This window comes from Lolium perenne, chromosome 2, assembly GCF_019359855.2.
Source record: "Lolium perenne isolate Kyuss_39 chromosome 2, Kyuss_2.0, whole genome shotgun sequence".
Classification (NCBI taxonomy): domain Eukaryota; kingdom Viridiplantae; phylum Streptophyta; class Magnoliopsida; order Poales; family Poaceae; genus Lolium; species Lolium perenne.
The window spans coordinates 325,172,017-325,195,778 of record NC_067245.2 but is presented as its reverse complement, the minus strand read 5'-3'; the positions used below and the strand labels follow the sequence as shown (position 1 = coordinate 325,195,778).

General features: G+C 53.1%; 1 protein-coding gene and 1 long non-coding RNA gene across 3 annotated transcripts; one reads left to right on the top strand and one right to left on the bottom strand.

The window, feature by feature from the left end:
- Nucleotides 1-210: 210 nt before the first annotated feature.
- LOC139835910 (uncharacterized) lies at nucleotides 211-2,237 on the bottom strand. Its single transcript, XM_071825810.1, has 3 exons — nucleotides 2,019-2,237; nucleotides 1,186-1,226; nucleotides 211-1,018 (listed from the first exon to the last, which is right to left on the bottom strand). Exons 1-3 carry the CDS (start codon nucleotides 2,235-2,237, stop codon nucleotides 211-213), a joined length of 1,068 nt encoding a protein of 355 aa, XP_071681911.1.
- Nucleotides 2,238-19,110: 16,873 nt separating this feature from the next.
- On the top strand, nucleotides 19,111-22,342 carry LOC139830040 (uncharacterized). Of its 2 annotated transcripts, XR_011752869.1 has the most exons (3): nucleotides 19,161-20,312; nucleotides 21,459-21,555; nucleotides 21,779-22,342. It is a non-coding gene; the product is annotated as an uncharacterized lncRNA (long non-coding RNA). The 2 variants fall into 2 exon arrangements; XR_007864203.2 differs by lacking the exon at nucleotides 21,459-21,555 and having other exon boundaries at nucleotides 19,111-20,312.
- The last annotated feature ends 1,420 nt before the right edge of the window (nucleotides 22,343-23,762 follow it).

Sequence of the window (23,762 nt, the reverse complement as noted above, 5' to 3'; positions counted from 1 at the left end):
CTAGTCGGCAAATCGCACCGATGGTCACATAGAGCGGGCAGAGGCACGCTGCGTCCCTCCAAGTCGTCCATTAACCTGCTCTAATATAAGATATAATTTTTTTTCGAGGTGGACGGGGGGGGGGGAACCCCACCGCTTGTTATTCATTCCCGAAAATGGCCAAGCAGCCGGTCCATGTACAAGGGTGAGATATACAGGGGGGAGAGAGTGTCAAGCAACCGCTCGAGCAAGAAGGAAGGCCCGTAGGCCATCGAGTGACGTGCGATCAGCGGGGCGAAGCCGCCATCTCCAAAGGGTCAGGTCGTCGCACACCTTCCGGAGAGTCGAGGTGGTGGAGTGGGTCACCCTGTTGAAGACGAGGTCGTTGCGGGACTTCCAAATGGACCAGAGGATCGCCGCCACCCCAAAATGCCAAGCGCCGGAGGGTGACGGTGGAGGTGCCGGAAGGTCCCAGATGGAGAAACTGCCCGCTGGGATTGGGACATCCAGCTGGCCCCAGATCGCCGTAGAAACGGGACAGTCGAAGAACAGGTGCCTCCCAGTCTCAGGGGAGGTGCAGGCGGCACATATGTCGGAGGGGGCGCAACTCTTGTAGAAGAGGTTCACCCGAGTGCTCAGGCGGTCGATGTCGACGAGGTACGCGAAGATCTTGACCTTGGTAGGGATCCGGAGGGGCCAGGTCAAGCGTGCGGTAGTGTCGACGGGGTGAACCGGCGAGAGGGCGCGGTAGGCCTCGCGCGAGGAGAACCTGGGGGTCGAGGGAGAGTCGATGGCGCGGCGATCAGGTCCTCCTCGAAGCGAGGTGCCGTCGATGAAGCGGCGAATCACAAGGAGCTCGGACTCCGCCGCGGCAGTAAGGCGAGTCTGCAGGCCCAGCCCCTGCGAGACCACCGTGGCCACCGAGGCGTGGCGGCGGGTGCCGTGGGAGAAAAGGGCGGGGAAGCGCGTCGCAAGCGGCTCCCCGGGGAGCCACTTATCCATCCAGAAGGACGTGGAGCGGCCGTCCACCACTGTCGCCCTGGTGATGGCACGGTAGAGGGGAAGACACTCAGCGACGATCTTCTCCAGGAACGAGGGGGGGCGGAGAAATCCCCCAAGTCACGACCTGTGTGAGAGTAGAACCAAGTTTTCCAGGGCAGGGGGTTAGATTGGTGTAATTTATGGACAAAGTTGAGGAGCAAGCACCTGTTCTGCCGGTGGAGATCCTTGATGCTGAAACCGCCCTCCTGCTTAGACAACAAAACTTTATCCCAAGCGATAAGACAACGAGCACCAGAACAGGAATCCTTCCCGGTCCAGAAGAAAGCACGGCGCCTCTTATCAATACTCTCAAGAACACCACGCGGAAGCAAATACGAGCACATGTAATAGGTAGCGAGATTTTTCAGAACAACATTACACAACACAAGCCTACCCCAGAGGACAGAAGATGTGCACGCCAGCCAGAAAGCCTACAATCAAAGGAGAGGACAAGGGGGCAAAAGCAGAGGCAGGAAGTTTGGTGGGCGAGAGCGGCAGCCCTAGGTAGGGCTGAGGGAAGGAGGAGATGGGGCACCCAAGGAAAGTCGCCATGGACGCGGCGTCGCCCGACCCAACGTCCATGGGAATAAAGCAGGACTTGTGGAAGTTGATAATAAGCCCCGTGGCTAAGGCGAAGTCGTCCCGTAACCTCGCTTAAGGCAGGCAGCAACCTCTGTAGAGGCTTTGCAGAGGATAAGGGTGTCGTCGGCGCATTGGAGGACTGGGCACGGGGTGTCAGGGGAAAGGGGGTGGGCAATGGTTCCAGAGGCCCAAGCATTGCGAATCAGGCGTTGCAGCACATCAGCCACGATGATGAAGAGGTGTGGGGATAGGGGGTCGCCCTGACGAAGGCCATTTCGACACCGAATCCAGCATCTCGGGACGCCGTTTAAGAGGATTGCAGTGTGCCCCGTATCAAGAATACGCTCCATCCAGAGACACCAACGCTCGTCGAATCCCCGGGTCTTAAGGATTGCTAGGAGGCTGGACCAGTTTACCGAGTCGAAGGCCTTACGAAAGTCAATTTTGAAGACGAGGGTGGGGGCCTTTCTGGAATGGCAGCAGCGGAGGAGGTCAGCTGCATAGACGATGTTCTCGGAGATGTGGTGTCCCGAGAGGAAGCCCGTTTGGTCGGCATCAACAAGCGCGTGGATGGTGGTCTGCAGCCAAGTCATAAGCACCTTGGTGATGGCTTTCATGACATATGACGTGGGCATTACCCTTCAGGTAACTGACATTGCCCTATACCGCACGGCCCAACTGGAGGCCCATAAAGACAACCAATGGCAAGGCGGGCCACTAGGACGGTGCTGGAGGAGATTCCCTGAAGAACAAGACAGAGAAGAGCCGAACAAGGAAAGTTTAGGGCTAGGTCTTTTGTAAACCTAGTCGTACCCGGACAGATCTCTTGAGACCTGGCCTCCTATATAAAGGCCAGGAGAGGGGCTGCCGAGGAACGGAATCAATCTTAGCAACTTTAGCCACCATACGTCTGAAGCTAGGTCGCCACAACACTTAGCCTCTCGACGAGACCACAGCCGAACCCTTCGGCACCCCATTGTAGCCCGATATTTTCATAATCAAGATCAGACAGGCAGGACGTAGGGGTTTTACCTCATCGAGGGCCCTGAACCTGGGTAAATTGCTCTCCCCGCTTGTCTGCTAACCGATGTCTCGTGTCAGCCTACAGGATTCCATCAACCCTAAGCCCCAATCGGAGGGCATTGCCGAGGAGTACCCTCGTCAATTGGCGCCGTCTGTGGGAAGCCTGTTGGCACAAGGCAGGTCATCGGCAGTACCAGTCACGTCTGCGGCGTTCGTGCTCGAGTCGTCAACGCCGTCAGATCCGAAAGATTCAGTCCGCTGCGGGTCCTTCGAGTTCGTACCGCACCCCGAGGCGTCGCATCTGATCTCTGCAGCATCGCGCGACAACATGGATACTACTTTCGGTGGTGTTCACTTCATCATCGATTCCAGAGGGTTTCTTCGCCTCCCTAGTTCAAACGCGTCAAGCCCAAGGACTTCGGTTCCAGAAGATATCACGCCAGCAGTAACCTCGGCAGTCCTATCCAGGAGTGCGGGAGGGGACAGCCGAGGCAGCTTCGGCGCCACAGAGGAGCAAAGGAAAAGACGAAGGAACTCACGTCACGAAGAAGAAGAGCAAATCGCGACTCGCCCCCGACAGTACGGACGAGGGCGCCACAACCGCTCAATCGAACAAGAATCGCCTTCACACACCTTACTTATCGGCCACGGAGCAACTTGAAGCACCATGTTACCTGCACTCTTATATCGATCCAAAGGACAGCCTTGAAAAATCGAGCCATCTACTCAGAAACTGTCGGCAGTTCCTAGAAATTCGGCAGTTCTGCGACGACCTTAGGGCTGAAGCCGCGGCGAGAGTCCATACGATGGAAAGAAGAGCCGGATCCCACTATCATCCGCCAGAACCATACGTACCAGAACCATACGTACCAGAGCCATACATACCAGCAGGAGGATACGAGTATGTAACAATCAAGTATTTCCTAATCTCGTGGACAGGTCAACATGATCCGTAAAACCAGCTTTTCAAAGAGAGAGGTCAAGAAGTTCTCACGAGAAGTCAAGTACGCAGTAAGTTGCCATGGTCGACACACCCGAATTTATCGACCGGTCGATCAAAACATATCCTTCAAAGAAGGCGGATCACCCGAAGGCCGTTCCAAGGCCTGGTCATGCAGCCCTAGTCCTTGAGGCGCAGATCGGAGGATACAATATGAGCAAGGTATTCATGGATGGAGGAAGCGGCCTAAATCTGCTATTCGCCAGCACGATGAGAGCTATGGGCCTAACAATGGACATGCTAAGGGAATCGATACAGATTCCATGGCATCATACCGACTCGACCCGCCTATTCCCTCGGCAAAATATCGCTGGACGTAGTTTTTGGCACGCCTAGCAACTTCAGGAAGGAGAAAATCGAGTTTGAAGTAGTTGACTGGGAATCTCAGTATCACGCCATCCTCGGCAGACCCGCGTTCGCCAAATTCATGGCAGTACCTCATTACGCGTACCTAAAACTGAAGATGCCAGGCAATAATGGGACGGCAATAACCATCCATGGAAGTTTCTCCCGTTCGTATAGCTGCGATAGGGATTTCCGGAAGATTGCCTCGAAGTTTGGGACCAAGGAAGAACTTAACGCGATCGACGCTATCACAGCACCACTCAAAGCCACCAGCCGACAATCGAAGCATAAGATCCGACGAATTTGACGTCGCCAAGGAAGCAAAGAAGCAGCAGGTGCACCCCTCTGACCCGAAGAAGACAGTCAACACTTCGGCAGACCTCACTGTCGCATAGGAAAGCGCGCTCATCGAGTTCCTCCGTGAGCGCTGGGAAATATTTGCATGGGAACCATCCGACATGCCAGGTATTCTCAGGGAACTCGCTGAGCACGCCCTCAATGTTGACCCAAAAGCCAAACCAGTGCAACAGTCGATGCGCCGGTTTTCTGAGCCAAAGAGAAAAGCAATCGGCGAAGAGGTTAGTCGGCTCCGCAAGGCAGGATTTATTCGGGAGCTCAAGGAAGCTGAGTGGGTGGCCAATCCCGTCATGGTGCCGAAGAAAGACACAACCGCTCTTCGCATGTGTATCGATTACACGAGTCTTAACAAGCACTGTCCTAAGGATCACTTCCCGCTGCCTCGTATCGACCAGATAGTCGATTCCACAAACAGGTGTGACCGTCTCTCTTTCCTCGATGCATATTCCGGTACAACCAGATCAAGCTCAAGAAGGAAGACCAAGAGTTAACCGCGTTCATCACCCCGCACGGCGTTTTCGCTACAACGTCATGACTTTCTGGTTGAAAAACGCAGGAGCAACTTATCAGCGGTGCATGCAAGCCTGTCTCGGAGAACAGATCGGAAGGAATATCGAGGTCTACATCGATGATATCGTGGTAAAGACGAAGCACGCCGCCACACTCATCGACGATTTGCGGGAAACCTTCGACAACCTCGACAGGTATAAAATCAAGCTGAACCCGAAGAAATGTTTCTTCGGGGTGCCAGGAGGGCAAGTGCTCGGGTACTTCATTTCGGCCAGGGGAATAGAGGCCAATCCCTTGAAGATCAAAGCTATTCTCGACATGGAGCCGCCAAAGAATTTGCACCAAGTGCAGCAATTGGCGGGACGATCGGCAAGACTCAAGAGATTCATTGCCAAACTAGGAGAGAAAGCTCGCCCTTCTATAGCCTCGATGAAGAAGTCGTAAAATTCGAGTGGACGGATGAGGCGCAAGAGTCCTTCGACAATCTGAAGAAGATTTTATCGACATCTCCGGTCCTTGTAACTCCACGCGAAAGGGAAACACTGCTCATGTACATAGCAGCAACGGTGCAAGTCTTCAGCAGCGTCTTGGTTGTCGAGCGAGAAGAGGCAGGGAGAGTTCACGGCGTGCAAAGACCCGTCTACTACCTCAGTGAAGTACTCACGCCAGCGAAGCAAAGATACCCTCATCATCAGAAGTTGGCATATGCGGTATGGAGAACAGCTCGCAAGCTACGCCATTATTTCGCGGAGCACCCGATCATTGTCGTAAGCGAGGCACCGTTGAAGAATATACTCACCAACCCAGAAGCCACGGGTCGAGTGTCCCAATGGGCCATCGAGATAGCGCCACACGACATAACCTACGTCAACCGGACGGCGATCAAATCCCAAATCCTCCCAGACTTTGTGGCAGATTGGATCCAAATACAAACACCGGCCGCACCCGACATGTCCGGATCATGGACAATGTACTTTGACGGGTCCAAGCGGAGTACAGGCGCAGGGGCAGGGGTGATACTGATATCGCCACAAGGAGACAAGATGAAGTACATCTTACGCATGAATTTCCATCTGCCAACAAATAATGAAGCGGAATACGAAGCGCTGTTGCACGGAATGAAGATGGCAAAGGCATGTGGAGCAACTCGCCTGGAAATTTATGGAGACTCGAACCTGGTGGTACAGCAGTCGATGAATTTATGTGACGCGGTCAGTGATAACATGATCGCCTACCGACAATTATACCAGAATATGGAAGCCAAGTTCGAAGGGTGTGAACTTAGGCACATCGGCAGAGCCAGCAACGAGGAAGCCGATGCTCTGGCGAACATTGGATCCATGTGCTCCACCATTCCGGACGGAGTGTTTTATGAAGTTATCACTCAACGATCGATAAAGGAGAAAGTGTCGGCATCTCCGAAATCATCGGTTGACGATTCAGTAGGCAAACCCGCAGCAAACTGCCGAAAAAACTCCGCCTCGACTTGCGGAACAGGTCCTCCTCCTCGAACCCCTGTGGACCAAACCATTCTTGGCGTACCTGACAGAGCAGCAGCTACCAGAGGATCCGGTGGAAGCAAGACGAATTGTGAGACGATCAAAGGCTTTCACTGTGATAAACGGAGAACTCTATAAGCGTAGTATCTCTGGTATCTTTCAGAGATGTATTGCCATTGACGATGGAAAGGCACTGCTACGCGAGATACACGAAGGAACTTGCGGACACCACGCCGGTAGCAGGGCCCTTGTGGCAAAAGCCTTCAGAGCAGGATTTTACTGGCCAACGGCGGCATCGGACGCTCGAAATCTGGTTATGAAATGCGATCCCTGTCAGCGTTTTGCACCGAAACCACACGCGCCCGCAACAGATCTGATGACGATACCTCTGGCATGGCCCTTCGCACGTGGGGACTCGACCAAGTTGGACCACTGCCGAGATCGTCGCCTGGAGGTCACACGTACCTACTGGTTGCAGTCGACAAGTTCACCAAATGGATTGAGGCTGTACCTGTTCGAAATCAGAAAGCCGAAACCGCCGTCCAGTTCTTCACGGGAATAACTTGTCGATTTGGCATGCCTCACAGCATCGTCACGGACAACGGAACTAATTTTGATTCCAAAAAGTTCCGTAAGTTTTGCGATGACAAGTGGGATTAAGCTAAAATTCGCATCGGTGGCACACCCCGCACCAACGGCCAGGTTGAAAGGATCAACGGTCTAATAGGAGACGGCCTCAAGAAACGCCTTACAAAGCGCGGGCCGGAGCCTGGGTCGAAGAATTACCATCTCGTGCTTTGGAGCTTACGCACCACACCCAATAGGTCAACCAAGTACACCCCGTTCTTCCCGGTACACGGAGCCGAAGCAGTCTTGCCACCGATGTTCGGTTCGAAGCTCCCTCGGGTGACCGCGTACACGGAAGCTACCTCCAACATCGCACCGCAGATGCCGTGGACCTCCTTGACGAAGCTCGGGATATTGCTTTGGCAAGAACAACGGTGTATCAGCAGGCGTTAAGAAATTATCACAGCCGACGAATACGCAACCGAAGCTTCAATATCGGAGATATGGTACTGCGACTGAAGCAAGAGAGACCTTCGAAGCTCGAATCTCCATGGGAAGGGCCGTTCATCATCACTAAAGTGATACCAGGAGGAGCCTATCGACTTAAGAATCCAGCTTCGGGAAAAGATGTTGAAAATCCATGGAACGTTGCACATTTGCGACGGTTCTACGCATAGGATATAATCATCCCCCTCCTGTTATTCGGCCGCTCCTAAGCTTCTCTTATGTTATGAATAAAATTCTGATCAGGTTTTCTACCTTTATTGTTTCAGGCCTCATCATCCGAACAAATTGTTCGGGGCCCTTGCCGTTGGCTCTTACTCCCATCGGGAGCGCAGGCCAGAAGCACGCTCACACGGTGCCGTTAATTAAATACTCCCATCGGGAGCTAAGGTTAACGACACACAACAACCACGCCTGCGCGGTGTCGTTAATTAAATACTCTCTTCGGGAGCTAAGGTTAACGACACAAAACAACCCATCCAAGCCTCGAGAAAATACGCGAGTGCTGCAGCTGATGGGAGTACTATCACAAACAAGGCTCAAACCGGTGCACCGCGTGACGAGGCCAAGCGTCTAATTCCCTCGATCATTCGACGGGTGTCGCTCTTACAGAACTTACATATCGACTCCGCAATAAACTTGCACTTACAACGGAGTCGTCGGGTGAGCAGGCTGACTTGATCACTCGGCCGCCCCCGACAAAAAAGTTTCAACTGAATTAGCAAATTCATCAGAAGTACATACCGTGTAAAACACACATTAAATTATCCCTTGCAGGTACAAGGTCATTACATGAACGCATAAATTCATGGCAGGTTTCCCTGGTCCTCTCGGGCCTTCGTATCCCTCTCAATACTGTCTCCATTCGCGAGATGATAGTATACGCAGGATTTCTGGCAACATCGTAGTACTGGTCTAAACTCCTTCTGGTGTTCGCTATGGCCTCCAAATCTAAGGTCGGATGACACGCTAACACTGAAGCAAAGGCAAGTTCAGCACCGGCCAGGAGTTCTTTTCGCACCAACAGTCGAATCCTTTCAGGGGTCTTGAATCGAGTAAACAGGGCAGATAAAGTTTCGGGTGCTTGGTCCAGAGGAAACAATGTTCTCCAGACCATCGAGAGATGAGCATGGAACTTGTCGAAATAGTAGTGCACCTTCTCTGCTCGATGTTCAAACTTTGCCACGACAACAGCCTTCGGTCGATGGGACCACAACTCATGCTTCGGGTGAACGACATCGGTCATCGCTTCGATCTTTTCGTGGATCCTCTTGTTCTCCTCTGACTCATCGGAAGCTACGACTGTCAAGAGGCAAAGGTCAGCTAAAGGATGTTCAAGCTTCGATAAAAATCGACGGATGGACAGGCACTTACAGCTCAAGCTTTCAGTAGCAACACGGAGACGATCAAAAGCGTGCTGTTCAATTGCAGTCACGATTTCGCTCTTTCTTTTCACCAACGCTGCCATCGCGTGAAGGTTGGTAATATCTTTGTTCAATCGGGATATTTGATCACGCAAACGACGAATCAGATCGGAGTCATCGCTAGCCGAAGGATTTAAAGAAGGGTCGGCACAAGAAGAAGATGAAGGAATCGCAGACAATTCTCGCCTGTAATAGCATTAATAAAAACTCCCATCGGGAGCACTGGAGCGTATATATTACATTCAAAAGAGAGTTGGTGCTGGCAACAGAGCTAGAATAAAACAGGATTAAACTGTATCAGGCCTTAATTACAACTGACAGAGCAAGCATTCAAGGAAGAGCCGATGATGAACCAGGGGCAGCTTCAGACGCAGCTTTGGTCTTCGCCTCGTCAACCAGCTTGAGGAGTTGATTAGCACATATTACTGCTGATTGTTTGAAGGGCTCAAGGTTGATTAGGCAATTATTGTCATCTACAGGCAATGCCTTAGACAACTTTTCTAGTTCAGAGCCCAGCCCATGACCCATTAACAGCTGGAAAGTAAGTACCGCTCCAAACAAGCGGGAACGACGCTTTAGTACCTCTACAGGCTCAGAAGGGTCGACGAGGAAAGCATTCGCCATTTCGCCAAGAGTCTTGTCCTGCTTTATCTTTGGGAAAATCATCGAGAATAACCTCGATAACGCTCCCTTCGTTCTTTGCAAAAGCCCGAGAACTTGGACATTGGACTCAGCAGCAAGTGACAAGGCGTCAGACATGGAATCCTCCCGAAGTTTGCGAGCCCGATTAATGGTTATATCGGCAGCACCTGGAAGAAGATAGATAAGCGACCCAGATAGAAATACTGGAAAAAAGATATGCGTCAAGGAACTTACCCAATAAATTCGCAATGGATTCACGGAGGACGCCTTCTTTTTCATCGGCTGCGATTGCGGCCTCGTGCCTGGCATCTTGCTCATCTTTCATTTTTTGCTTCAGCTTCTTCAGTTCATCCTTCAGCAAGATGTTTTCATTCCTAGCATCGGCTGCAAGCTTCTTGGCTTCCAGCACCTGGTCAGCCGAAGTCTTGATGGTCTTCCGAAGATGGGCATTCTCAGACTCCAGACGGGTGAATTGCTCGGCAAAATCAACCACAGCTTCAACCGTGGCATAAATCGGCTGCAAGGAAAAAAGCCAAGAAACCTCAGTCGAATACGGAAATTCAACAAAAAGGAGGGAAGCCAACTCGAGTAAATCACTTACGTGCTCACGGCAGCCGATGAGCTGGGAACGTCGCCAGAAGGAATAACCCTCGACACCGGAATTTTTTCCACGACCGTCCTCGGGGGAGGCGCTGGTTTGGCAGGCGAAGGGTTTGGCTCCTTGGCTGATTCGGACTTCCCAGAGAATAACTTAACCCTCTTTGCAAGAGGAACATTGTCATCGTCGTCAGAACTACTTGGAAAGCAAGGATGATCAGCATGCAAGATAAAGAAGGATAGTTACAAAGAGAAAAATAGATACTCACAGCCTCCAGGTCATCTTCGGCAGCAAAGAAGCGTGTTGAGCCTTTCGCGGCAGGGGGAGGCGATGCGGTTTCATCGACATCATTATCTTGCCCGCTAGGACTCGATTCAGCCGTTGTGATAAGATCCTCATTTATCCTCTTACCCCGCCTCGCTTCGGTAAGAGCATCATCCTCGGGCTTCGTCCTCTTGGACGTCGGCCGTCAAGGAAATGCTAGACATCCTCAGTCGCCTCGGAGTCATCATCATCATCATCCTCTAGTTCCACGCCGCTTTCGGGTGAAGGAGGGTAGCATTGAGCCACGGTGGAGGCCTGTCAACAGGAGAAAAATCAGTGAAAAGTTGAAAAGCGGCACGATGATAATAATAAAAAACAAATAACAGTAAGAATTACCTCAGCCGGAAGGTGTTTGAGATCATATGGGGGACGAGCCGAGGTCAAAACAATGTTGTCCTTCATGCTGAGGCACGTCAGACGACGCACCTCGTCGCGAAGCTCATCATTCGATAGGTCGGCAGAGCTAACTCTCGACCTGTCATCCCTGCCAGTGTATAGCCACAGCTGATGGGGCCGGGACATCAGCGGTTGCACCCGACGTTGTAGGAACACTGAGACTACCTCAGTACCGCACATCGTTAAACCTCCTGTGTTCTTCAGATCCACGACCTGGTCAAACAGCTTGTCGGCTATGGTGCTTTCCTCAGAGACAGGCATTCCGCCAGACTTCTTCGGCTGAGCCACCAAGACATCTTCGAACGGAGGAAGATTGGAGCGTCGCCCAGACACCGGAGTATCTCGCAGATAAAACCATTTGTTGCGCCAGCCCTGGACGGACTCCTTCATCGGGTAGTTGAAGTAATCAACTTCCTTTCTGACAACAAAGCCAACGCCACCGACGATGGGGGGGCCATTGCTGTCATTGTGACGCTTGACATAAAAGATTTTCCTCCAAAGACCCCAGTGAGGATCAATGCCGAGGAAAGCTTCACAGACGGTGATAAAGATGGAAAGATGGAGAATGGAATTTGGGGTCAGCTGCCAGAGCTGGATCCCATAGAAGAAAAGAAGAGAACGAAGAAATTCGTGGGTAGGAAGAGAAAGCCCGCGAAATAGAAAGGCAACGAACATAACAGTAAAGCCCTTCGGAGGCTTTGGGCGAGAAGCTGAACCCGGGAGACGAATATCATCGTCAGACGAGGAGATGAGGCCGAGGGTGCGCAGCTTGTTCACCTCACGGTTGGAAATGCTGGAGGCGCCCCAATCGCGGCTAACCTTGGTCATGCCTGAGGTGTTGGCGCTCTTCTTCTTGCCCATGGCTCCCAGAGTTCTTTAGAGAAGGAACAGAGGTGAAAGGAAAGGTTGGGGAAGAAGATGAGCAAAGTGTAGAAACGTAAAAAGTGAAAGCAACAGGAGGACTCTCTATTTATGCCACGGGATTGATGGGAAATCGTGGCCATAACTCCATAGACATCGTGGGAAGTGGGCAAGATCTGGGCGTACACGTGCCGCTCCTAGAGGAGAAAGGAACCGGCGGCCCATTATTCCCACGATGTGCGAAAATCGAGGAGGCGCCTCGGTCGGTATGCATGCACTGGTCATTTCCTAAAAACTGCCCGCGCAGAGCTAGGGTGGGTCCATCAGGTCAAGTCTTGTCAATCAGACCACATCAGTGATTGCGTCATCAGTGATGTCATGAAGCCCGCTGAGGGCATCCGAAGAGAAACGAAAGGAATCGAGTGGTCAACTTGAGTCTACGCACGGATCGCAAGCATCCGCGCCTAGACTCTGTTGCTACTCCCATCGGTAGCGCTGGACGCGCACCCGATAAAATGTGAACTCGAAGATATTCCCGTGAAGAGATATTTGAAGAAAAGGACGGAATGCTTGGCTCGAGTCCGCACCCGGACACAAGCGCCCGTGCCTGCACTCGGGCTACTCCCGTCGGGAGCGCTGGACGCGCACCCGATAGAACTTTTTTGCACTCCAGGATCATGCCCGGGGACTTGATTCTGTGTAGGATAACGTTGTTTTGCCATCGGCAGTTAACCAGCAAAAGCTGGGCGCGTTACTCAATATCCTTTGCACGTTCAAACCTTACAAGCCGTAATACAAATGTATCGGGTGACCCATGAAGATCTGTAGAAAACTTCGGCAGAAGAAGGCGTTCGAGTGGCACAACTTGAGTCTATGTACGGATCGCAAGCATCCGCACCTAGACTCGGGGCTACTCCCATCGGAGCGCCGGACGCGCACCCGATAGAAGAAGATGATCCAGCTTACAAGGTGGACAAGAACAATCAGGGGAGAAGAACGTTCGATGGAGGCATGCTTTAGTCTCTACCCGAAACATCTTCGGCTAGACACTCGGGGACTACTGACGTGGGCATTACCCTTCGGGTAACTGACATTGCCCTATACCGCACGGCCCAACTGGAGGCCCATAAAGACAACCAATGGCAAGGCGGGCCACTAGGACGGTGCTGGAGGAGATTCCCTGAAGAACAAGACAGAGAAGAGCCGAACAAGGAAAGTTTAGGGCTAGGTCTTTTGTAAACCTAGTCGTACCCGGACGTATCTCTTGAGACCTGGCCTCCTATATAAAGGCCAGGAGAGGGCTGTCGAGGAACGGAATCAATCTTAGCAACTTTAGCCACCATACGTCCGAAGCTAGGTCGCCGCAAAGACTTAGCCTCTCGACGAGACCACAGCCGAACCCTTCGGCACCCCATTGTAGCCCGATATTTTCATAATCAAGATCGGACAGCAGACGTAGGGGTTTTACCTCATCGAGGGCCCTGAACCTGGGTAAATTGCTCTCCCCGCTTGTCTGCTAACCGATGTCTCGTGTCAGCCTACAGGATTCCATCAACCCTAAGCCCCAATCGGAGGGCATTGCCGAGGAGTACCCTCGTCAACATAGTTCTGGAGGGAAATGGGACAAAATTGAGACGGGTGAACCGCAGCATCAATTTTTGGGAGGAGCACCAGGAAGGCACGATTGATCCGGCTTAGATCGATGGTGCCATCATAGAAGGATGAGAACACGCCAAGGACGTCCTGAGAGACCGTTGCCCAGAACGTAGACAAAAAAGAGGGACCGAAGCCATCCAGGCTGGGACTGGAGAGCTTGTTCATAGTAGTGAAAGCATTTTTAATCTCCTCAGGGATGAAGGGTGCACTAAGACTCTCGTTCAGCGGGAGAGCGTTAGGGTAGAGGGAGGAAAGGTCGAAACACCAAGAAGAAGGAGTCACAGACCCAAGAAGGTTTGAGTAATAGGAGTGCAAGATGGAAGCTTTACCATGGTGGTCAGAGGTACCCACCCCATCAACCACGAGGGACGGAATGGAGTTACGTCGAAGCCTACAAGTCACCGAGGCATGGAAAAATTTGGTGTTCTCGTCGCCTTCCAGGGCATACCGAACTTTGGCTCTAGTCCGCCAATACAGGGACCTTTCTCTGATCGAGAGATGAAGAGCATCCATAGTGAGGGAGCGAAGGAGGTTTTCCGGGGGGGGGGGGGGGGAGAGGGGACGCCCTTCCTCCAAGAGGTCAAGGAGCTGGATAAGAAGACGGCAGTCCTTTTCCCTCTCGGAGCAAGGGGAAACACGTCTTGCCCATTCCTTGCATTTGGAACGGCAGAGCTTGAGGCGCGAAACCAACCGTGCAGTGGAATCTGCCCGGTAGGTGGAGTTCCAAGCGCAAGCTATACTGGAACGGAAGCGAGGATGAAGGGCCCAGGCGGGCTCAAACCGAAAGAAGCCCCCCCTTACGGATCGAGGTGGAAATCTTGGCCAAAAGGGGCACATGATCAGAGGTGTCACGAGAGATAGAGGATATGGAGGAGGAGGGAAAGCGAACATTCCAGGCGTGATTAATGAAAACCCTGTCGAGGCGGATAAGAGTGGGAGTGGCCCGCTTGTTCGACCAGGTGTACTTGCGGCCGCGAAGGGGGAGCTCAAAGAGCCCAAGGGTATTAATCGCGTCATTAAAAAGCTCTACCTCCGAGGTAGAGAAGTTAGCATTATTTCTATCTGACGGGTGGCGGGTGAGGTTGAAGTCACCGGCAATGATCCAGGGGATGTCATCACCGGGATCGTGTGTCGCAAGGTTTCGGAGGAAGGCTGGTTTCTCGGCGCCGTCGCAGGGAGCGTAGACATTGGTGAAGCGAAACAAACTACCGTCTTTGTTGATCGAGAGATCTAGGGAGAGAATATGCCGCGAGGGGGAAGCGTTGACTAACGTACAGAGGGAGCTATCGCAGGCTGAGAAAAGCCCCCCCCGATGCGCCGATAGCCTCAACGGATTCGAGAGAACAGAGGGAAGGGGGAGGAAGGAGGCGGCTTTCGAGATAGAAATGGGCCCGAGTTTCGACTCCTGAAGCCCAACTAAATTGGGCCGCGCAAAGGCCAGGTCAGCTTTTACATGGTCGCACTTGTCGCTGTCACCAAGCCCACGAACGTTCCAGGAGCCCACGGAAAAACAAAGAGGCCCATTCATTGATTCACATGGTAAGCACCGGGGTACAAGGCAAAAAAACAGAGGCGTGCAGCTTCAAACAGTGGCATAAGGCCAGAGAGGAAAGAAAACAAAGAAAAAGGTGGAAAACAGCTCCAAGGGGGTGCCGACACAGCGGACGGAGCAGAAGCAAATACTAAGCACGCAAGGGAGGAGCATCGGCCAGCAGCCACGAGCTGCACCCACGGAGAGGTGCAACCGGAGCTGGGGGGCCGCGCAGACGCTGTGCGTCATCATGCTGAAGGGGAGGGCACCGCCGCGGTATCGACGATGGCGTCGGGGTCGACACCGCAAGCCACCGCAAGCGCCTTCAGATGCTTCTGTTGCAGTGGTACGACCGAAGCCAGCAGCCTCAGCCGCAACACACAGCCGCGGCGAGCCACCCGAGAGGTCGTAGCGAGAAGCCTTGACGGCTTTGGCCTTGGAGAGGATGGAGATGAACTGCGACGCTTCCTTCTCCGCGAGACGGGAGCTCTAGCGGGCCTTGAACACAGAATCAATCGCACGCTTGCGGCGCACGCGCTGTTTGCGAACCGCATCCTCGTGCTCCACGTCGTTGGCAGCAAAAGCGTCGTCGGGGAAGCTACCCTGCGTGTTATCAGCGACAGCGGCCACCTCGCGCGCGGGATGCACATCCTTATCAGAGCCGCTGTCCTCCGACACGAGCGGCGTCGCCGACACTTGCAGCGTGTCGTACCACTGCAACAAAAGCGGGTGAGAACTGGGGCCAACCGTAACCGAAGCGAGGGCAGAAGGGGGCTTGGCAAAGACGGTTACCTAAGCAGCGTCGAGCCCTGCCTCAGGGAACTGTGTCGCCAGGCGATGGGCAAGGACAAGGACCCTGTCCCAGAGCTCGGTGGGCGGGGCTGAGGGACCAATGGGCAGGGGGAGCTCGAGTCCGCGGGGAGCCCGTCCAAGGTGGCGAGGGCAGCGGCGCGCGCAAGGTCAGCTTGGCGACACGCCACTATCCTCCCCTAGAGGTTGAGGACGGCGGAGGAAGGGGCTTGCTGCGTGGGGGGCGGAGGAGAGATGCCACGGATGGAATCGTCGTCGATGTCGCTCATGCGTGACTGGCGTCGACCACCAGCGAGGGCTTGGTTGGCGCCAGCGCTCAGGTGGTTGTCGAAGTGGACGCAGCCCGGAGCGCGCCCGTCCTCCTCGCAACCCCAGGTGTGGACGAGGTGGATGTCAACGACCGCCGAGCTTGCGCCGAGAGAGTCGCGGACAAGGAGGGTCGCCGGCACGTTGGAGGCGTTCTCGAGCTTCAGCACCAACCTCATCGCCGAGAAATCGCGCTTGTCCAGGCAGAGCGGGTCAATACAGCAGACGCTCCCAATGGAGCGGAAAGCCGTACGAATCCCGCCTCGTCCCGCATTCAAGCGGGAACCCGGTGGCCGAGATGTGTGCGAAGGAGGAGTACCTCCAGCGGCGGTTGCAACCATCCTCGGGGCGCTCCAGCTTGATCAGGTGCCCCTCGAGCTCGAGCGGAAAGCGCACCATGACCTCGTCCCGCATCTCCGGTGAGCCAAAGATGACGAAGAGAGCGCCGTAATCACTAGCAGCGAGCCTCACCAAAGGGTTCCCACCGCGTTCTTCCAGCGCACGGCGGAGGAGGACGCCGGGGCAAGAGCAGGGGGCTCGAACAGGCGTAGGCGAAGCGTTGGCTGCGCGCTATGCCGGTCGAGGGTGGCATGAAAATCTTGGCGTAGTCCGACCGCGGGCGCCTCAGGGAGGAGCGCCGCCTGCCCGAAGGGCGCGAAGGTCGGAGGGCCCCTATGGCCCAAGGCAGCTGCCGAGCCGGTGCGAGGGGTGCCCATCGACGCCAGAGAAGCTGGCGCAGGTGAGGTAGCAGCATGGCCACGGGGGTACGGGGTGGGCGGCCTGATGAGGAAGCCCCGCCGGAGCCCCGTGCTGGCGGCATGCATCGCCGGGTCGTCAGCAGGGCACGGGGTCGCGGGGGAAACCGAAGGGGAGCTCAACTTGCGCAACCTAGGGGACAGGGGAGGACAGGGGTCAGCCATGGAGGACAGAAAGGCGGCAGAGCGGGAGTAGGAGAGAGGTGGGAGCTCACATCCTTTCTTGCGGTGACCGAAACGGCCACACGCCTTACACCGAAGCGGGTCCCGACAGCCACCGACGAAGTGCTCCGGCGAGAGACACCGAAAGCAGAGATCTTTTCCTTTGACTAGAGAAAAGAGGAGGCGTCTAGGGCTGGGTGGGCTGCAGTGGGGAGGAGGGGAGGAGAGCAGAGCGTCCTTATAGGTGCGAGTGGATGCTGGCACAGAGCCAGACTGCAGGTGGAGGCGACGGACCGGTCCGCGGAGGGAGTCTCCGGCGAGATCGCGGCGCTCCCATGCTTTTTGATCGGCGTGTGGGCTGAAAACGAGGGCACGCCTGGGCCGAAGAAGGGGTGGGGGAAAACGAGGGTGGCCAGGACAGGACATCACGGGGGAAGGAGGCATCCTCACCGTCGTCACTCCGGCCGGCAGGATTCGCGTGAGGCTCAGAGTAGCAGCTATGGGAGGAGATGGGGAGGTAGGGGGTGGCTGTGACTTGGGAAGGGGAAGGGGTCGGGCTGAGGGCAGAAAAGAGGGACCGAAACTTCCCATCCTGGGATTGGCCGGGGCCACACGGTCCAAGCATGTGGTGGGCTGGTTAGCGGTCACATGCACCTCGGGCGGGTCAGCGGCCACATCGGCGGGGAGAGGGGCCAGGTTTGACCCAGGCCCGGGAAACCCTAGCCCATCCGAGGCGGCCGTGAAGACGACAAGCTCCCAGCACGGCGGCCAAGAGGGAAGGCGAGAGACAGCCTCCGCCGCCGCAGACGTGGAACGGTGCAAGTGGTAGGACGATCTCCCAAGACAGATCTCCTTGGTGGCCACAATGAAATCACGGACGATAGGGGAGGACGCGCACGCGGAGAACACCGCTCCGCCATGGCTGCGGACAGAGGAGTCCGGAAAGGAGGTGAACGTGAAGTTAAGGGCGTTGGCTACACAGAAGGCGTTGAATCTGGGGGATAACAGCATCTCCAGTCGCATCTCGCAAAGCGTCCCCCAAAGCGCTCTGGATCGAGCGTTTGGGGGACGTGTTTTCTTCGTGCCGCGTTTGGGGGGCGTCGCTGCCCAGTCGCGTTCCCCAAACGCGCGCCCCCAAACTTGTCCGTGTGTCAATGACGCGTTGGCCCCGCCACTTCCCGCCTCGCTTCTCGCTCTGTCCGGTGTCCCCGGAGCGTCCCCTGTGGAGCGGGAACGGGCTCAAGACGCCGGACAACATATAGGGCCGCGCCGGACGGAAAAAGTCTTTGGGACGCGTGACTGGAGACGAAAAAATGTCCGGCGTAAAAGAAAAAAACCTTTGGGAAACGTTTTGGAGGACGCTGCCGAAGATGCTGTAAGCTAGCAAGTGTCCGCCGACTGGAACTGGCTCCTCTAACGTTGAGGAGCAAAGTCAGTGAAAATAAGTGAAAATAGCGTTGTTTAAGCCAAAATAACGTGTGAGGACCCGTAGCAGTATTATCCCGTCAATTCCCCCAACCCCCTTAAAAGCCCCCCCCCCGCGGGCCAAGCAGAGCAGACCAAAGCAAAGCAGCGCACAGCAGGTCACAGCGCCGGCATGGACAAGATGAGCCCTGATGCCGTCGTGGCTGCCGTCCTGTTCCTGCTGGTGGCCGTCCGCGTCGCCGGCGTCACTTTCCCCCTCGACTCCGACGACGGTAATGAGCTGAATCCCCGTTCTTCCTTCCCGGCCGGTTTCATTCATAGTTCGTGTTTGCTTTGTGGCTGAATCGTAGTACATTCTGTGCAGCTGCAGCAGCAGCACCCGCGGCCGCCCTCCTCGACTGCCCGCCCTCTCCCTGCGCCTCGTCGCCCGTGCGCGCCGGAGCCGCCGTGTGTCAACGGCCGGCGGCAGCCTCCGGCCGCTGATCGGGCGGTCTCCGTGTCGGCTCGTCCCGCCGTGCCGGCCTGCCCGCCCGCCGTTCAACCCGTGCCCTCCGGCGACAACAGACGGCAGCGGCGGCATCGGCAACATCGTCATCATCGCCGCCGTCGTCTCCGCCGTCGCCGCCTCCCGACCGCCATCACGGCGCTCATCACCGCCCTCCGCCGCTGTCATCGCCGCCACGACGACTCCAGCGACGTGGAGTCTTCGTCGGCGGCGACGGTGTCCCTCTCCTCATCGTCGTCCGCCTCATCCTCGTCCGCCTCCTCTTCGCCCGCCTCCTCCTCGTCCGCCTAGGCTGCTCATGTCTAAATAGCTGCTACTAGTACAGCACTAGCAATCTCTACTTGTCCTTGAGTTCCGAGACCCCAGTTTCAGTTTATCTTGTGTGAGCAGTTTCAGTTGGCTTTTTTTATTATTACTACTACGTATTAAGGAGAAGAGTGTGTGCGCAGTGCGCTTTGACTTTGTCTCTCTTCTTTCCCACAAATGATTGTATAGGGAAAACCCTAGCCGCCGCCGCCAAGACCTCGCCCCGGCTGAGCACTCCACCCCCGCCGCCGCCGGAGGAAGCCGTCTCACGGCCGACGGCGCCGCCGTGCTGCAGCGGCCTCGCTGGCTTCGGCGCCGACGCGCGCCACTGACCTCCTGCACCGCCTCGTCCCCAGGGGAGACCGGCCTGCTTCCTGGCCCTCGCGCGCTGCTGAGGGGCTCATGCCCCGCCTCGACCCCGTGGAGGAGCGGCACGGCCCCCTGGCCTGGACCTCGCGCCGCGGCTTCACTGACCCGACCTCGACCTCAACCGCCTGTTGACGGCGCCGCCGTTCTGACACTCAGTTTGTCATCTAGTATTTCTTCTTTAATTCAAAATTGAGCTTGCTGCATACTCAGTTTGTCATCTATTTCTTCTTTGGTCTTCCTCATCTTTCTTGCATAGAAATTGCACAACATGAAATGCATGTTCCTGCAGGCCATGAAATGCTATATTTCTTCTTGTGCAGAATATAAGAAACATTTATTTCAGGCTGACATGTTTATGTTCTCTCCAAATGCAGAGATGAATAAGAAGCTCAGAAACATGTGCACAGATGTGCGGAATGTAGGGATATTTATTTCAGAATAAGAAGCTACTGCTCATTCCCAAATGCAGAGATAAAAATTATGCATAGTTCAGAGTGGCATGTTTATGTTCATCATATACAAAGAAACATCTTTTTTCACATCAGATTGGTTTGTATCATGATGTTATGGTTACTGTACAACTGTTTTTATGTACAGCCTTATTTCATTGTTAGAAAGAGAAAAGAGGTTTTCGCATCGCTACTGTCATGACAGTCCTGTTAAGCTGCAGCTAGATACTGTATTTTTTTTTTGTTCACGTTACATTTTCCTGTAAATATGATCACTAACTTTGTATCATCAACATGGAATGGAATAGCTGGTGCCGGTGGGTGCAGTGATGGCCAAGGCAGTTCCAGCAAGGATGGAGGAAATGTTGAGAAAGACGCGGCATCAGGTACACATATTTGGACATTTTTTGGCTAACTCCTTCCTGTTTATAATTTTACGAGGTATATCATTTTTCAGATTCTTTTTTCATATATGTATAGTAATTGCATTAGCTTTTTCTCCGTTGGAAAAAATAGCCGATTCCTTGCTGAATATACGTGATATTCATGTCCAATCCTTGATCTCTTGTCCATGACGAAGAGTGTGCGTACAAAGTCATAATCACGACTAAACTGGTCTTGAACAGTGAAGTAATATGCTCATGTGTAACTTCTGTTTCTCACGGTCATATGCTCCTTCTGTTAAGAGTGAAATCAATCTTATGCAGCGCAACTTACCCTGAGGATTAGAATTGTTGGTAAGATTAAATTATTCACCTCGGTGTGATTAAACCATGCACATGCTTTTCTCTGTCTTCTCTTGTGCCTCCAGGCATCGGGGGGTGGTATTTGAGCTTCCACATCTATATATGCGCTTCCAGTCCCAGATCTCTCCCTCCGCCTCAAGCTCCTCGCCTCTGAGGACCTCCACCTCAAGCTCCTCGCCTCCTTGGACCTCCGCCGCCGCCTCCAGGACCCCGTCTTCGCCGTTGACGTGCGCAGAAGGAGTCCCCTCCCTTTTTTCTCCTCTTGCACACTCGTTATTCGACAGAATGACTGCAATATATTTTGTGTCTGTCTGAACTTCCGGATCACTCAGGGATGGCTTCTGTGACACAAAATCTCTTGTTTGGTTGGTAGTCGTGTGTGTTATTGGTCAGTCACGCACCCATGCTAGAGTTTGCGTGGTACTGGGATAGATCATAGCTGCACAACCTTCTCATTTTCTTCTGTCCCTCCTTGTGACCTCAACAGATGGGATATACTGGTGTGTGTGCTTGTGCTGTCCTGTATAATTTTTCCTTGTTCCATTTGAGAGCTTATTTGCTAGCACTAGTACTATCGAACTTTACTTTATTTCCCCCCTGCCTAATTGAGAATTGTCTGTGCTGGTGACGGCTGTTGACATAAATTTGTACCTTTGGATTGTCAATTCTGCTTCCTGCTCAACTGCTCTAGTATTAATAGATGCTCTTTAGATTCATAGTAGCTAGGTAGGCTATGAATATTTCATGTCTTAGTCTGAGAGTGATATACTGCTCCTTTTGCTCCAGACGATGAATGGCTGGTTGTTGACCGACTGTTGGCACCGTGCCGAGATGGCCAGTGTCGAGTACTTCAACCTCATGTACCTTACATGTGTATTCTGCTGTGAGCTCGTGAACCTGAAACTTCTCACCATTTGCTATGTTCTTGCTCTGTAGCAGTTTTCATTTGGGAAGCAATATCTGATATAGTGAAAATACAAATTGGAGCTGACATTTTATCTATTGCTAGATTATGGATTGCTCCTAATAACCATGGTCATATTAACATGATTTCTTCCGCCACCGTGTGGTGCCTTTGGACTTACCGTAATGACATGTGTTTTCAGGGCAGGATATGGAAAACCATGAGGGATGCATGGGACAGATTGATCTCGACCATACATCGGTGGGCAATTCTATGCAAGACTGCTCTGGAAGTCACCTTGCAGCAATACATCTGGGATATGGAGCACAAGCGGGAGGAACTCCTTCAGATAGCCTGGCACTAGTTCCCTCAGGAGGCGAGTGGACGATGGCTGAGCTACAACGCCAACTGCTCCTAACTAACTGGTTCTCCTCCAGTCGCCTTCCCCAACCCAGTCCAAGCCGGCAGCGGGTCCAAGTGTAAGGCGACCTAATGAAGAGAAAGAAACTTGGCCTCGGCTGAGCTTTATAGTCCATGTTTTGGTTTGTTGTTCCTGGCTTATTAAGGCAGTAAACTTGGTTTGAGAAAAGAGAGGTAGCGGGCTTTGTCCCCTGGACTGTAATAAGCGTTGGTAGTTTTCAGCTGGTACAGCTTATTGTCTGCCCAGCCAATTTTCGTTTTGTTCTACTTTCTGCAAAAAAAGACTTTTGTTACTTCTGTTGATTTCATATTAATGGAAACGGGGGGAAACCCTTATTATTCTAAATGGATTGTTCTCCTTTGCAGTTGATGACAAAATATCTGTGCAAGACATGCGGTAGTCTCAAGACAGAACGGAGTTGTTTCATATGGCCCTATCCGCACGAGCGTATGAGGAATTCCTTGTTATTTCTTCCTGGCTTGATGGATTGAGTTGAACACATCTAAGAGGGATGAATGGAAATGTGTGTGGCAGAATGGAGTATTTCACTTCCAAGTACTATGCTTTAGTTCACGAGCCATTGGTTGTATGTCTGAATACAAGAGATCTATTGAAGATGAGCTGGAAAGTAACTGATGATAACCACTGTGAGTTGTGTCCTGGTAGAGATTATGATGATTGTCAACATCTGTTCTTTGAGTGTAATTTTGGCCAAAGAATTTAGAACTACCGTCAGATTAAGTGCGAACCAGGAGATGATGTATTACAAGTGGCTGCAAATGCTAGGAGAAGCTTTAGCAAACTTTTTTTTCCGTTGAAGTGGCTTTTACTACGTCAACAAACTTGCTAATTCTATGAACAAGGAAAATTTTGTTGTTGTGTCGGGCTTCACGGGCATATCAGTTGGAGATATATCGGGACGGGAATGGAGCGGCTTGCCTGCTCCGCGGCTCTTCTCTGATTCGTGCTCCGCGCTGAAAGCACCGACTATCAAATGATCTCATTTGCTTCCTCCGGATGCATGCTCTTTTCTTGGTTTCCTCCAGAGGCATGTTATTTTCTTGGCTTCTTAGCAGACATGGTCCGAGACATGGTCTGCGGGGGAGAAAGCAAAAGGCCGGAAGGACCTTGCAGTCCACAGTCTGGTCGATCTGCTCCTGGTCCGAGTTCAACCAGGAAAAGAAAAGAGAGAGCCGACCGTTACGCCTCACATTTTTATTCCTTTTCTTTGCAAGGAAAAGAACATGCGGGAGAGGAAAATTAGACAGACCGTTCGATCAGCATGCGGGAGAGGGGAGAGGAAAATAAGAAGGACCGTTTGATACGATCGACTCGACTCCTCACTAATATGGATGTATAATCCATCAGGTGTTTACTCAGTTAAGAGCTTCTATGCGATTGTCAATGATCCTGGGATCAAACGAATCCACACGCCAGCGATATGGAACATTACTGTTCCTCCCTGAATTCACGTGTTCCTATGGTTGTTTAGTAAAAATAAGTTGTTACCCAGGGATAACTTAGCTAAACGACGTCCGATCGATGACCTTACATGTGTATTCTGCTGTGAGCTCGTGAACCTGAAACTTCTCACCATTTGCTATGTTCTTGCTCTGTAGCAGTTTTCATTTGGGAAGCAATATCTGATATAGTGAAAATACAAATTGGAGCTGACATTTTATCTATTGCTAGATTATGGATTGCTCCTAATAACCATGGTCATATTAACATGATTTCTTCCGCCACCGTGTGGTGCCTTTGGACT

Coding starts and splice junctions, on each gene's coding strand:
- LOC139835910 (XM_071825810.1), bottom strand. CDS start 2,237: ATGCCCACGTCATATGTCATGAAAGCCATCACCAAGGTGCTTATGACT. Junction 1,227..2,018: donor TTCGTAAGGCCTTCGACTCG/GTAAACTGGTCC, acceptor TTGTCTAAGCAG/GAGGGCGGTTTCAGCATCAA. Junction 1,019..1,185: donor GATCTCCACCGGCAGAACAG/GTGCTTGCTCCT, acceptor TGCCATCACCAG/GGCGACAGTGGTGGACGGCC.